The following is a 15,963-nucleotide window of genomic DNA, read 5'->3' on the forward strand; positions in this document are numbered from 1 at the left end:
TGGTTACAACTGTATAGGCCTACGTGTTCTCTTTTGCATTTTTCAACCAGCAACCTTGCAATTCATGCAGTGAAAATTCAGCATCTTTGATCTGAGCTAGTTTCCTCATCTTGCAAGTCTATCACAGGCCTGTGATCTAGTTACTTCCGTCAGTACTAGCATAGTTTTTAAGATATTTTGTTCTGCCTCTGCACCTAGTGTATTATTATGAAGGACAGTAAAAGTAGTGTAGTGTGTGTGTGTGTCTTACCCCCATGCTATGCGACAGCTGCTCAGCAGTCAGACTGAGGTTGTAGTTCTGAGCTTCTAGTCTTCGACACTGGCTCTGCAACACTTGTCGCTCTAAACTTTGCTCTAGAGGACACCACCAAATCACAGAATATAGGGAAAGGAAAGGAAATAGGAAACACCATTGTTGGGATTAGAGAAGTGAACACTGACCTCTAAGCAACAGACCATGTACTATTGAAACAGCAGAAGCTACAAGGCTAATCTACATCAAGCAAATATAGAAAAGCATCTTCATGTTTGGAGCTCTTAAATTGCACAAGTGACATGGTGTAATGAGGTGGGGGTGACTGGATGTTATTTTAACTGAATTTCTGGTTGAAACCCTGATACACATTTATCTACATATAGCTGAGTTGTGTTTAGGAAGGATAAATGGCACCCTCTAGTGACAAGAGAATGCTACTACAACTTCACAAGTTCCAGCCCTTTTTGGAATATCTTTTTCTAATTGTATTTCATCTGTCTTATAAATTTTCTTATGTATTCATTCCATTCTGTTTTTAGTCTTCAGTTATTTTTACTGTTTATATTTGTACTGTCTTATCACCTTGTCAGTCACCTATAACACCCTTAATATCACACTAACCGGCATGAAAGGTGCTATACATCGAAGTTCAATTGATTACTCGAACCACGAAAAAATAATTAATACATCAGAGATAGAAGGAATAAAGGAATTCACAGAATAAAGAGCAACGCTGATTTATGAAACTATACAATGAGATGTGATCAACTTTCATGGAGGTAAAAAGCATGAAACTTTAAGTGTGACCGCTTACCTTCAACATATTCCTGATAAGCTTCAAATATAGATTCAATCCCCTGCCACTTGGAAGAAGGAGCCTCCTCTTCCTCCTCATCCTCTTCTTCCTCAGAGTCCTCTGGACCAGACAGGTCCTCTCTCGTCCCTGAGGCCTCCCGGTGTAGCGGTACTGAGAAGTGCTGCCCGTTGGACTGAGGGTGAGAGTGTGAGAGCGGATGGGGAAATGAATGTGCATTCGAGTGAGACTGTGAATGTGGCTGCGGTGGTCGCCCAGGGGTGCTCTGAAGCTCTGGAATGTTGTAGTGAACAGAGGACTCCTGGAGGTGGGATGACTCTGACATCCCAGTGGCTCCACCTAAAGGAGAGAAGAAAGGACTGTCAGATTTCATCCATTTTTATTAATCTAATACTGAAGACTATTGAACTATTAAATCACGAGACGACAAAATAAATAAATAACAATATATTCATTATTCAAGTTATTTATCATGGTGCCCATCAGTCAACTTTGTAAAGATATTTCTGCGACTGTGGCTTGTGCGGCTTTACCTTTGTGTTTCTGAAGAGCTTTCTGAGTGGACTGAAGCACAGATTCGTGGAACTGCTGGGCAAATTCCTCCGGGGTGAAGCTGTCCCAAGGTTTGGTGCGTCCATTGACACTGTGAAGGCTCTCTTTAGCCTGAAGGGGGAGTGGGGGCCGCAAGCTGTTCAGCAGACTGGAGCTCCTCTTAGATATCGGTCCTTCACTGGGCCCCCGGGCCTTGTCTGGATAGACAGCTGGAGAAGGGGGTTCCTTTGGTCTTAATGTGTCCCCAAGGGGTTTTGGATGGCCATTGGGGGACGCTGGGCAATGTGAGGAGGGGCTATGTGGTCTGACATTGTGGTGGTCCTCTGATTCAGAGGGAGGCTGGGCAAATGCAGAATCTGTAATCATTTGAACATGTGTTAGTAATGATGAGGTCGAGATCTACATTATTACAAATGGAACGTTGCAGTCATAAATTGTAATTTCTTAAAGAGGAATCTCCGGTCCAAATACATTATACAAATGAATAAAACACCACTCTAACCCGACACTTCAGGGATGTGAAATTGTGTATGTTTATGCTTATTAGTATGTGCCTCACCAGAGCTCTGTGCTGAAGGGCTCTTACACAGTGGATGAGGGGCATGTCTGATGGTGTCCAAGGTTACGCTCTTTTCTTTAATGGCCTGAAGCAACTCCACCACTCTTTCATTATCTAAGAGACAGAGGAAGTAATACATCATGTAAAGCTTTGTAGCATTAGTCCTGTCAATTCTGTCTTATTCACAATTTCATAAGCACCTGTTTTTCCTAGTTTTGTTTGTGTGTGTGTGTATATGTGTGTGTAAGTGTAAGGTTGGATGTGTGTGTGTAAGGTTGAGTGTAGCCTGATAGTGTGGGAGGCTGTGCGCTGCCATCTGTAGGCAGCAAACAGTAAATCAAGAGGATTAGACTGGGATAACTGTAAGCCCACTGCTGCCACTCCCAATTCCTCATCAGTATACAGTATGTGTGTGTGTGTGCGTGTGCGTGTGTGTGTGTGTGTGTAATTGCAAGTGTCTACAAACAGAACCTTGACACGAGTCCACCTTTCTAACTAAGGCAATGTAAGGCATTACATTATGCATACATTGTTAATTATATGCTGCATTGTGTGACCCCTTTGTGGTTTCTTTCAAGGCTTGAGTCAACATGTTAATGACAATGCAGTGCATGCAATTCAGGCAGAGCTCAGCTGAAGTAAAGCATCAGCAAGCTGTTGAGCCGACAGAGGATGACTACTGCCTACTAAAAGCTAAATGAACACTGCAATCACTCAATGAATTGTCAAAAAGAAGAGGCATATTATAAGTTATGGATGGCCATGTTTGTATGGCATGTAAAGGGCACTAGGTCATTTCTAAGATGTAGCGGTTTCTAATGACCTTGTTGAAGCACTGAGTTAATATAAATTTTAGCTTTTCAATTAATTATCAATATCAAAACTATTTCCTCCACTTAATTAGATTTTACCGTTGAAGTCAAAGGAGTTAGCTTCCCGAGCACATCAACTCTTTACTTAAACAATAAGGAAGACGTGGTTTATTTAATTAAGAACAGCTAAGAGGCATGGTTACGCACAGTTAATTCTTACACTAATTAATGTTGTTCTTGAAACATAATTAAACAAAAACGGTTGGTAAGCAACACTAAAGGACCCATATTTAGAGTAACTGAATCACCCATATATATTTACCTGGGTTATTTTAGAGCAGCTTCAAAGATGAGTGAGTAAATTAAGAAGGTGGGATGGACTACCTGCCTAATAGACTGGGCTTTATCTGCGCACTACTCTAAATTCCCTTACCTCTTCTCTGCTGCAAAGTGACATGGGACAGTCTGAACATGGTGAGGAACCGCTTCTTATCCTCCAGCTCTGGCGCTCGGTCCATCTCCTCAGGGGTGAAGCGCGTGCTGAGTTGTGGAGGAGGAGGAGGGGGAGGAGGAGTGCGTTTTGATTGCAAGGCAGGTGGTGAGGGGCTGCGCTCCCTGAGCATCCTCCTTCTCTTCCTTCTCTTCTGCTGCACCAGCTCATCCCGCCGGCCCACTGTGGTCAGGCCAAACACTCCCAGAAATTCCAATTTCTGTGAAGAGAGGCAAAGAAATGTTATTTATTTTATTTTTTTTAAATCACCTTACTGCAATGTTTTGTGCCTGTATGTGCTACCATCATGGAAAGCACAGAAAACTTAGATGTGTTGGCAGGTGTTTTACCTCTGTGGAGTCTTCTAGTTTTAGTGGGGGCTGCTCTGATACTCTCCTGAGATGAGCTCTCACCTCCTCCTCATCACTCTCATCATATGAGTCATCCAGCTCATAGTAGTAACCTGCAGAAAACACAGAGGTCACTACTGATGCCCCACTTTTAAATTCTCTAAAAAATATAAATTTTTTAAAATAAAAAAAAAAGTTGACTTGTTACATAAAACAAGATATGGTCTATGGTTTTCCAAGCACATGAGAATTCAGTTTATCAGGTGTAACAGTACGCCTGTGGTGAGTACCTTTCTCCCTGGCCTCCCTTCTCCTCTTCTCCTCCAGGTCCAGCTTGCTGACAGGCCTTCGGTGTTGTTGTAGGTACTCATCATAGATCAGCATCGTCTCCGGGCCCATCCCCAGTGTAGCTACCTGTCCCATCCCTGGCCCGGCAATTATTCCTAGTCCCTGTCCATGCCTACTGTGACCCGGGTGTCCCTGGAGGCTCTTTATTCCAGCATTGCTTTTCACAGCTCCCTCCAGTTCATACTGGCTAGACAGGGACAGCGATGACCTCTGCTGGCTGAAGAAGGACTGGGTGGATTTCTCCAGATCAGCGAGGAATGTGCTGGGCTCCGTCAGGCCCGGAGGACCTCTCAGTGAGGGATACTTTTCCATTGCTCCCCCATCTCTCCTTCGGGCTCCATCCTCATATTTGGAGGGCCCTGGGGGCAGCCGACTGAGTTCATAGTGTCCCATCCCTGAGGGCTCGTGGTTACGTCTGGACTCTGAGGCTGTTTCTATAAGAGATGCAGGGTTCCACAGGGTGGTGGGTGGCGGAGGGTGGTGTTCACGTGGTGGCTGTGGAGGTTTGGGGGAGATGAGGGGTGGAGGGGCGCCTAAGTGAGGGTGGAGATCCCGGCTTCCTGGTTCATGGTGATTTGTTATGGGTCTGTAGAGATACAATGGAACAGGGATTGTGCATATCTGTTAGAAATACAGTCCGACTCCCATATCTCTTCTAAAATTGAGAAATAGTGTTTCCCAGTCACACATGTTATGCAGAGACACACAAAAGGGCTCGTATGCCTTGTCTATTTCCTGTCATCCCTGTCAGTATGTCTGTGGGTTTGTGTGTCTGTGCAAAGCAGTGTTATCAAGCCCAGACAGAGTAGCCCAGAGCAGAGTGAGGATGTGGCCAAGGCACACACTGTCCTCCAGATATACCCGCCTGTTTTTGATCTGGTAGGCCCTTGAAGTGTGGCACGCACACGCACGCACACGCACACACACACACACACACACACACACACACACACGAAAGGAGAGACCAAGTTCAGAGAGCAGTCTACGAGGGAAGAGGCCAGGAGAAATGTTTTCCTGACAGGCAGGCAGAGAAGAAAAGGACTAACACAGGAAGGGGAAGAAGAACGATAGACTGTTTGAAAGGGAACACTTAATGATATAAGACAGAGAAGAGGAATATATATATATATATATATATATATATATATATAAAGTGAGGACAAGGATGAAAAGGAAGACTTGAAAAGGAGAAAGGGTATGGTAGTGGAAAAAGAACAGCAAAAGTGAGGAGGAAAGAAAGGCAGATGGTGGATGGATACTGTCTGGAGCGTCTTTCCAGATAAAACCTGGCAGTAGTGCACGCTGCATGACCAGTCAAATTATCTATGCCTCCTGTTTGTGTTTGCATTTCTGTGTGTGAGTGAGTGAGTGAGTGAGTGAGCAAATGTGTGTGTTATCCGCAATCTGCAGCCTGTGAGCTGTGATTCTGCGATTATACCATAGGGTTACTGATATCAGACGTGTGCGTGTGTCTCTCCTGTCCTCCCGGTTCAGCATTAACCCCAACCTCACTTCTGAATCCCACACAACAACACAAACACAGGCACAGTAACAAAGGAGGGTAAGTAGGGGGCTTACGCTGTGCAAGGTTGAGAGGATTAGCTGAGAATTAGCCTTTGTGTATCTTAGCCATCCCACTCGCTGCCTGTTTGAAACCCCTACCCACTTCTCATGGAACAGCAGTCATCAGGACCCTACATCAACACCTAAACATAGCTGCATGTTTTGCTACATGTCAGGCCTAGAAGGTAGCATGGACAGAAATAGAGTAGATGTGATGCTTCTGACAGGGTTTATCTTTTTTTTTCCCAACCCTGCCTGAAAACAAACTTCTAAGGCCTGCCAGCATCTGAGGCTTCAAAATACAGGCACAACTGTCCCTATCAGGCTAACAGAGAGAGCACCCCCAAAAATAATGTGTGCACTGAAATCATGCATGCATTTTGGTGTCAGAGAGTTATGTGGCAAGAAATACTTTTAAGCAGGTTTGAAAATGAGCACATTTCTGTCTGTGTCTCTGTCTGGATGGACTACAACAAGCAGAGCCTTGTGTGTGTTGTTTCACCTGTGCGAGTCTGTCCTGTGATCTGGTGCGTCAGCTGGCCGGCCCAAGTCCAAGTGCTGCTCCAGAACCTGCTGACGGAATTCAGACACCTGGTACTGACGATCCTCTTTCTCCTGCCGCAGCTTGCGTTGCCGTGCCAACCACCTCTCCTCCTCATTGTTCCTCTGAGCAATCATTGAGGCCGGGAGCCCAGTCCCCACAGCGCTGGGGCCCATGTAGAGACCGTGGCCTGAGATCAACCCAGGGACGGGATGATGGGATTGAACCATTGAAGAGTGTAGTCCTGGCGGTACGGGTTTGGGAGCTGGGAGGGCGGGCTCTTTGGTTTTATCTGCAGAGACGGAGAGGTCAGTGCAAAGAATTTTGGTATTAGGGATGCAACTAAAGATTATATTCATTTGACAATTATTTTCTCAATTCACCAGTTAATCAGTATATAAAATGTATAAAAAGAAAACTGTGAAAACTGTGTGGCCAATGTTGCTTTACAAACATTATAACTGTAGCTTATAGAGGCTACAAGGGAAGCACAGACACATACCAGCCCGATTAGGGGTGAGTCTCTCAGGCTTGGTTCGGTCCTCCTGCCCCCTTATGGCATGGAGCTCAGCCAGATAGTGGCTCTCCATGGCCTTGGATGCCTGCAGCTCCTTCTCCCTCAGTGCTCTCTCCTTCTGCCTCTCTAGCTCCTTCTCTCTTTCTCTCTCCTTCTCCCGTTCCCTCTCGCGCTCCCTTTCTCGCTCACGCTCCCTCTCCCTCTCCAGCTCCTTCTCACGTTCTCTCTCCCTCTCCCGTTCTCTCTCCCGCTCTTTCTCTCTCTCTGCCTCGCGCTCCCTCTCCTTTTCGCGCTCACGTTCTCGTTCGCGCTCCCTCTCTCTCTGCCGCAGCTCATCCTCCAGCTGAAGCCTAAAAAAGCGCAGTGGACAGGGAAACGGAAGCAGAAAGAAGATGGATGTTAAATCAGAAATGACAATTCATAACCACGGCTGATATCTATACATGGTCTATATATGTGTGAGTTAAGGGGTCTTTACCTCTCAGACTGCAGTGCTGACAGTGAAGGGTGTGTGAAATCTCCAGGGTAGCGGACCCCTGGTAGGTGCATGTGAACAGCAGAGGGATGGATGGGGGGTAAAGCTCCCCCTGTTGGCAGCGAATAGAAAGGTGACCTCAAAGCAGAGAGGCAGAATGGGTCATCCATCCTGGGAGATAAGGATTGAAATAAAAGAAAAATAATAAAAAAAAAACAGAAAAGAGAGAAAGCGAGGGAGTCAGTCTCCCCGTGTGACAGTGCAGCATTCACTTTCATTAACCTGTGTGCCTCCATCTCCCAAAGAAGCAACATAACAGGGTCTTCCGTCTTTCAAGAAAGCAGCGGTGTCTGTCAGCTAACCTCAATCACCACACAGCAGCTAGCAAGAGACTGTGCTGTATGTTGATGCACAACTGTGTGTTTTTGTATGTGTGTGTGTGTGTGTGACATCCACTGCTCATCCCCTCATTAAATCCATTACAGCGCAGTGTGTGATGGGTGCTGCAGTCCTCTGATCTTGCTGGGTTGACAGACCAGGGGCACGCAGCCTGTGTGATAGCCCAAAGCAAGCAGGGCCCTTTTCAACACGCACACACACATACACACACAGTTTGCATACGATCACACGTAACAAATATTGCACATACATTTCCTACTGCTGGTGTTTCCTGTATGATCTATTTATCTCTGTATTATTTATATGATGTTGCCCCTATAAAAAAACAAACAAATACCTAAAAACGAAAACCTTGTTTTCCTTAAGGCAAAATCCATAAATGACAGTGGTGAACAGGATACATCTTATTTTAGATGTATAAAGAGTTCAGTGATTCTTTTATGGTGATTTCTCAAAAAGCATGTGTGAACAAGCTCCAGACATATATAGAGGTGGCAAAACCAGCCAGGGTTCTCTTTTGAATGTTCCGGTTTTATCCATGGGTATAACCAAGCTTGGGCAAAGACAAGGAAAAGGAGTCTTAGCCATTGCATCCAATATGATAAACTCTGGTCTTAAGTGTTTCCAAGAGGAAGCCCAATACTCCGTGCTGGAATGTCATTGTTTTAACTGATACTCTCTGACCTTTGTTTCAACAGACTTTTTTCCACGCTGTCCATACTGATACTGTGAGTTTGATTATTTTGTCTCTTTTCTGCAGTTTGCTTTTTGTTTACCTGGAACCTGATGTTTTTTATTTGTGCTGCCATGTAACTGAGTCATGTCTCTCTTCAGCTCTCTTACACTCAATAAAATCTCTCCCCCAGTTAAATAAATATACAAATTAGGAATATTTTACCTCTGGGAACATGAATTCATGGTCAGCTATACACCACTGCGTTTATTGCTGAGACTAAGCAGTGCAAATACTTAGTTCAGTTAAATGCACTGGTTTGCACAATTTGCTCTTGGAGGAAATGGGTGCCAAGTCAACAAAACAAATTAATAGAGAGGCCTACCTGTATGGTGTGAAGGAGGGGTGGGGCAGGTAGCTGGGGTGATAGTAGGCAGCTGCAGCGGCTGCAGTGGCAGGGTCCAGGCCCAAGGGCAAAGAGGGCATACGGAGGGCATCCTCAGTCGTGGCATAGGGCCGGAAACCACGGAGGTACTCTTCTGGTACAGGACCAGGGGGCACTGCATTAGGCAACTGTCTGGGCAGACTGAAGGTAAGACAAGAGTAGGGGCACAACAGAGAAAAGCCATGATTAGTTTGATTTGCGTGTTTACTGTTGTGCAATTTAACCAGTTTTCACCAAGAAACTATCGAAATTCTAATTGTATCTCAATCCCATCAACAATATCAACAACAATTACTGACCATACACGTATATCAAAGTGTGCCAAAATTTTTTTTTGAAAACATGTAAAAACTGCAAATCCAGAGAAAGAGGCAGAGCAGTGTGTGACTCACTTAAGGGGCTGGAAACGTGAATCCTGCATGACAGCACCAGGGGTGAGGCCAAAGGCATAGGGGTTTCCCAGGAGGTGGGCAGGGACTGAGGGGCCACCCTTTTCCTGGGGGAGGGTCCCCTCCGCACCCAAACGTTCCCTGCTGGCCCCACGAGGCCCCGAGTCAGCCTGAAGAAAGAGATGCAGAGAGAGGATCTTAGTCATTGTTCGTGAGGACCTGTGACCGTCACGGTTGTCAGTGCTCATGGAGCCCATCCTGTGAGGGGGGAGACAGGGGAGGGAATAGGCCTGTTTGGGGTGCAGCAGCCTCCCTCCCTCTCTCTTCCAACCTCAGGCACTTTCATCCACTTTCTCAAACACACCACAACCCCTATAAAAATAGATGGATCAACATTTCTCTGAAGAAAATATATGATAAAATGGAGGAAGCAGGCAGAGTGTGGTAAAATAAAATTAAAAAAACAAAAAATCACCTCACTGTTTTTCTCTAATTGTAAACAAGAGATGACGTATGTATGATCAATGAGGATGTGGTAATGGTAGATGTACAACAGCAGTACTTCTAGGGACTTTGAGCTTGGCTCAGTGTGTGTGTGTGTGTGTGTGTGTGTGTGTGTGTGTGTGTGAGTGTGTGTGTGTGTGCGTGTGCATGTGCTCAGGGAAGACAACAAAATTCAAAAAGCAACATCCTTCTACCTCTGTTTCTCTTTCTTCCTTTTTCTCTTTCACCTCCCTCTCTCCCTTTGGCAGCAAGCCTGGTCTCACTTCTCCAATCCCACAACAAAACATACACACACTCACACACACTCAGCAGGCACACACACCGTTTCAGAGCTACAAAGACATCCTGCTGTGAGAGTGGGAGTAAATTTTCTGAAGCTTTGGTTTCCCTCTGCCTACAAATGCAATGGCGGAACTGGGAGACTTACAACCCTTGTAAGTCGAACAAGGAAATTGTTTATAGAGGGATATGCAGTTGAGGATTTTCACTGCAATGGTGCAACGCAACTTGAAGTTGAACAACTACATAGAATAGGAATAGAAATAAAGAAAGGTTGAGATGAAGTGATAAAGAAGATGAGAGAAGGGGACAGGGCACTTCTTGCCCCATTAAATTAACCTCTGGGATTAGAGAGAGACCTTACAGCAGCACTGTCCTCTCTCTCACTACCGCCTCTGATAAAACAAATCCTATTTAGTGAGCCATTACCTCCACGTCCTCTTCTGCAGCCACTGACCCAGACTGACACTGATGCGCTAACATCCAATCTTAAATGGCTCTAATGTTTAGACTCCCCACACCCCCCTTTGTTTCTTAGACCTCCCACTTTCCAGTAGTTTACTCCTTGTTGTTTGTTGCGCTTCACTAAACAGTAAGGCATTTTATTCCTTCAAACCTCCCGTCCCTATAACTGAGCCCCCCCCCCTTCCCGTTCCATCCCCGTCCTTTCAGAGCTTTATGAGCACAGGGAGAAGGTGGATGTTCCTTCCCAATCAGCAGCCAACTGGAAAAGAGGTTCATATATGTCAAAAGAAGTCAGTATCAGACAGTACCATTCAAACCACAGAATGCCGGGCTCTCTGTTTGCTCTTTGCTCTTTCCCCATCTTTTTCCACAAAGTGGTTTTTCCTAGCTTGGTGTCCAACACTATCAAAAACTGATGGGTGGCTGTCTGGAAGTCTGACTGTTAGTAAAAGCCCGGGGCAGGCAAATATACACACATTTATTCAAATCACTTATCTTAACACACATTGACTTGCAGATGAAGTCACGCACACATGTACTGTGGTGTGTATTACTGCATTCCTCCTCTCCTCCTGAGTGTCATAAAGCTGTACTGAGGCAGGTACTGGTGAGGCATTGCTGACCGCTTATATGTCTGTAAAAATGGGAGAAGCTGCTTTCTATCATACTGTCTGACTGTCAGTTAATCAATTGCTATAACCACACTCACACAGCTTGCTAATCAAGTGAAGTGTTTAGCGAGGCTGTCATCATTGCTTGACTAAAGCAACTGATGCTACAGGTCCATGTATTTATTTATTTATTCATGTTTGTTGTGTTATGTGTTAAGAGCAGCAAACACCCTGTTATACTATGCTTCAGTAGCATATTTTGCTTCAGTCGGTGCCCCAACTTAACCCTTAAAATTTATCAAGCCGCCACAACATAGAACAACCATGTAAAGAAAATTATTTCTACAGGTAGACCAAACTAAACTTCACTGACCCTTTTTATTTTACACCAAAACATGAGAACCTGATCAGCAAATAAAATCACCCAATGTTTGCTGTAAGCTACTTGAATGCTGACTATCTGGTATTCATCTGGTTAACTTTGTGAATCAAATGCAGGTTGAACCTGTGTTCAATATCCTGCATCATGCACACAGTTTGTGCATGACAAGGGCATGGTTTGGTCATGGAAATGACTCAATAACTGTCAATTTGTGCGATTCCCAAACAGATTACCACAAAATTGAATCAACTGTTCCTTGCCACCAAATTTCACAGAAATCCCATCATAAGAGGATGGAGCAAAGATGTTTGTAAAACAACAAAGCACAGTGACGCTGCGGCAATTTTGCAATCTACTGGCTTCTGCTTCCTGCTTTTAAAATTCATACTGTCATTGAAAGCCGGCAAAGTCTCTCCAATATGAGCTGATCAACAAAAAGGACAGTAGAAACAATGATAATGTGTCCATATAACTGCCATGCAGTATGCACACCTTTTTGTCCCTGTTTGTGTATGTGTGTGCATGTATGTGTGGATGCAGGCTTATAGCAAAGGTGTGGGTGTAACAGGTCAGAACCTTGAAAAAGCACACACGCCACAAAGACAGAACCTTTCATTCCCATTAGAGAGGCATCTTAGTCACTCAGGCACCTACACATCCAACCAGCCATCCCATTTTGACCTTTCACCCTGCCAACAAACACAGCCTTCTATTCTCAAACACACACTATTCACTAGCAGCCTGCCATATACACACTACAGAGCACAAATACAAGCACTCAGACTCAAAGACACAGCCATTAACAGCCATCTTTCCCTGTGTGAGCCAGGCCCCTGTAACCCCCAGTGAGGCTGGGAGACCCCGCGCATTGTAGAGCTCTCGTTTACGCCTCTCAGATGGAGCCATGAATCCAAATTGCCAATTAAAAAGCAATTACAGGCAGCAGCGGGAGCAGACTCCTGCAGTCATTAAAGCAAAATGCCAACGCACCAAGCCCCCCCTCCTTCGCTGCCTTGCCCATCACCCCCTCTGAAAGACAGACTCATATCTCAGCTAGAGACACTAATCAACCCTTCTAACACACAGAAAGCAGGACGCACACATATGTACACACAGCAACAGACAGGCTTTCTTGGACGCCTTACAGGGGATCCACAGAACAAACTGAGGCCTCTGTATGTAACTATTTTCTCTGCATTTCTAGTGCCTCTGTCAGATTCTCCTTTTGTCTTTGAATCTTCATTTCTGGCTGTTTGTGTCCCCATTGTCTTTGTTCCTCACACTTTATTTCAACACTATGCAATTCCTGTCACAAGGAAAAATACAGGGTATCAGGGAATGGCACACGGGTACTTTAACTAAAATAAATTTTGGCAGAAAAACCCAATGATAAAACCAGACATAGAAGGTAAGAGAAAATGACAAGTGTAAAGGGCAAAGGGGCAAGGTAAAAATGCCCATCTTCCCTAATGCATTCTTCCTGTACGGCAATTAGCGATGTTAGCAAAGCTCCAGACAGCATCATCTTTGTTTAAGAGGAACATTTTGTTGGAGGGTATGTATGTGTGTCCTTTACAGCCTCGTGGCTCTTTGTTATCATAGAGTTATATGTGCTCACTGAAGCGGCACCACGGAAATAGAGGAGATGCTATGACGCCAGCTTCCATGACGCATCCCCCACTGTTGCCCCCCCTCCCCAATCTCTGCCCCCTCTATCCCAACCTCTTGTCCACATCACCTTCCTTAACCTCCTCATTCTTCGGCTGGGTGGCCCCGAGCTGCTGGAGGCACCACAAACCCAGTGACATGACCTTTTCAATTTGAGCTTGACCTCTTACACACACACGCATGCACACACACATAAACACACAACCATTGTGCAAATGCACACTAACGCACACACATACACACGAGTTTAGCTATAATAAATGTGGAAGGGATCGGCGGGAGTTTCTGTGCCTTCATTCCTTCTGTTGCTCTTTGAAACTTGCTATGCTAAAGGAATGGCAAAAAAGGGTGACAACATTGGGAGAGCTCCCTTGTCTCTCCAGCACCTCCCAGATCTGGTTGACCCTTGAACTACGGAGAGGTCATTTCGTAAAGGGGGGGGGGGGGGGGGACAATAGCCTGAATGCTACCACACATTGCTGGCTGGCTGACCTCCTCACTCACCCTTTGCTATCCCCCTTCTCTCTGTCTCCGGGGAACCGTCAAAGTGTCTCGCAGTTTCCGCGTGTTGCCGAGTACTGTTCATAAGCGTGCGGTTGGCCTCGACCATTACCCCTGAGCTGAGATAAGAAGGCTTAAAGCAAGGCCATAATCCATAATCCACTCCTTATCAAAGGAAGCAGCTCTCCCTCTCTCTCCCACTACGTAACAGAGAGCGGGTGTCGGGGTGACGAAGCAGAGGATGCACTTGACTGCTTGAGTGAAGAGGGTGAGGGTGAGGCTGGAGGTGTGTGGAAGGGTGTGCGGGGGTGGGGGTAAGGAGGCTAAAGGCTGGGGACTTGGGAGGGTTTGTCCAAGGGCAAGAGGGCTAAGTGGGAGGGGGGCTGGAGGGGCACAGATGTTAGCTGCCGTTGAGGCTGTCACCTCGACGTCCCAGTGGCAGCTGGCATTGTTTAACGCATGGAGCCATGGGGGGGGTGGGGGGTTTGGGGGAAGCATACATTCATAGACCCGCTATGTCACTTGTACATATGTCAAGTGCGTAATGCCTTACTATTGGTTACAGGCCAGCTACAAAATCCATTAATCCCTCGAGAGCCTGTCTGCGTGCATGTTTGTGCTAGCAGGCGAGCAGAAGAATAACAACATTTGAATGCTGCTAGAATAACCAGATAAGAGACAGAAAGGAAAATACACCGGAACAATCTGAGGGTTCAGAGAGAGCAGCTGAAAGAAAAAAAAGGGAAGTAAGAGAAAAAGATAGATAACAGGCTAAAGGTCAGTGTGGTGTTTGAATGAGGTTTTACCTGGCGTCCCTCGTTCCTCCAGAGGCCGTTGCTAGTCTTTGTTGGAGCAATGGTGACTACAGGTGGAGTGTTTGGCACGCTGTGGCCAGCTGGGGGAACCAGGACAGGCCCTGGACCAAGGGGACCCCTCTTGGGTGTACTGACTGGAGAGCTGTGGTTCGTGGCCGGGGAGGACACTGGAGAGGACTCACTGCTGATGGAGGACGCAGCTGGAGAAAGACACAGACAAATGACAATGAAAGAAAGTAGATAAGAGGTAAAGATACTAATAGTCTGCATTTTGCTCTACCAATAAAAAGGATATATGACAACACTAGGATCCTGTAGCTCCTTCACAAGGGAATAAAAAAGGTTTGCGGCACTATAACAGTAACAAATAACACACACACACACACAGAGGGCCAGATGGATGGCCCTAGGCTCCTATTATGAAGTGACAGTGATCAGGATGAGCAGCCCTGCAACAGTCACACAGCCTTGACATGCAGGATACACACACACCACAACAACACACTGTTTTGAGAGTGAATAGCCATACTGAATGTATATACAGTCAGTGGAGCTTGCAGCCACACACAGAACCCCCCCCCCCCACACACACACACACACACACACACAGCAGGTGGTGAAAAGCTGGCCCAATGAGCTTCTCTGCTGCGCTGTAGCTGTGCCACATTAACAAAGCCCTCCAGGGAAACCCTGTAGCGCAGGGTCACGGTCTGGTCACATGCCTCCCTTTCTACACATCTCGCTTTCTCTCTCTTGTTCCAAAGCTCTCATGATATGCTCACATTCACATGGGTATATCATTGCAATTTCAGTTTTCCAACATTACGTCTTTACCCACCCCCACATACAGGCTGCACCTTCTCTTCCTCTCAACTGTGTGCACTGTCTTTTCCCTTCTGTCTTTTTTTTTTTTTATCCTTCTGTCTTCCCTTCCTTTCTTTATTTTTTCTTTTACTCTCCTGTAGGTTTTAACCTGTGTGTTGTCTCTAAGTTTCCTCTCATTTCTTCTCTCCTTCTCCCAGCCTGTGCCTCTTCTCTTGACAGTACAGTATGCTGTATGTCTCTGCTCAGAGCGAGCGCAGCATTACACAGTCAAACTGGGTCACAACCCTCTCAATGGGACACACACTTCAGTGCTGCAGCAAGGACAGCAGGAGATGTGTGCTTGTGTGTGTGTGTGTGTGCGTGTGCAGGTAGTGTGCTTTTGTGCATCAATGTGCTTACATGCAGCCATGAAAAAAAAAGGCAGCTGAAACCTCAGGCCAGTTTCAGGTCTACTTCCTCTCCAATTATCACCATCAGAACAAAAACCACAGGTCTCCACCCAACCGCCATTTCTTCGCTGCTTCGGTTTCCATGGCAACATAACCTAACAATGTCCACGTATGGTAGGTGCGGTCAAGATATAGACTGATTTTAAACACCTCATTGTGACTAATACTACTAAATAACGGAAAGAATCAATAATGGCAGTGAGGTGACAGTCTAGAGAAAATCTGAAAATCTATGTGTGAGGTGCGAGTGGTGGTAGGAGCGGCAAGTGAAGGGTGGGGGT

The 15,963-nt window shown here is 45.8% G+C and overlaps 1 protein-coding gene across 5 annotated transcripts in view; it reads right to left on the reverse strand.

The window, feature by feature from the left end:
- gse1b (Gse1 coiled-coil protein b) overlaps positions 1–15,963 on the reverse strand; it is a 168,419-nt gene that overhangs the window by 3,335 nt on the left and 149,121 nt on the right. For 4 of the 5 annotated variants that reach the window (XM_023395749.2, XM_023395750.2, XM_023395752.2 and 1 more), the window contains 13 exons: positions 14,400–14,608; positions 9,187–9,353; positions 8,735–8,935; positions 7,281–7,448; positions 6,788–7,152; positions 6,247–6,577; positions 4,124–4,767; positions 3,834–3,946; positions 3,427–3,703; positions 2,182–2,295; positions 1,604–1,978; positions 1,071–1,409; positions 251–354 (listed from right to left, as the gene is read on the reverse strand). In XM_023395749.2, the coding sequence (XP_023251517.1) occupies positions 251–354; positions 1,071–1,409; positions 1,604–1,978; positions 2,182–2,295; positions 3,427–3,703; positions 3,834–3,946; positions 4,124–4,767; positions 6,247–6,577; positions 6,788–7,152; positions 7,281–7,448; positions 8,735–8,935; positions 9,187–9,353; positions 14,400–14,608 (3,407 nt within the window). The remainder of the gene's footprint in view (positions 1–250; positions 355–1,070; positions 1,410–1,603; positions 1,979–2,181; positions 2,296–3,426; positions 3,704–3,833; positions 3,947–4,123; positions 4,768–6,246; positions 6,578–6,787; positions 7,153–7,280; positions 7,449–8,734; positions 8,936–9,186; positions 9,354–14,399; positions 14,609–15,963) is intronic. The other variant, XM_087170896.1, reaches the window with a different exon arrangement.

The sequence above is a fragment of the Seriola lalandi genome, unplaced genomic scaffold, assembly GCF_002814215.2.
Source record: "Seriola lalandi dorsalis isolate HSWRI2012SDOR001 ecotype SW California unplaced genomic scaffold, Sedor1 jcf7180002054968, whole genome shotgun sequence".
Lineage (NCBI taxonomy): Eukaryota > Metazoa > Chordata > Actinopteri > Carangiformes > Carangidae > Seriola > Seriola lalandi.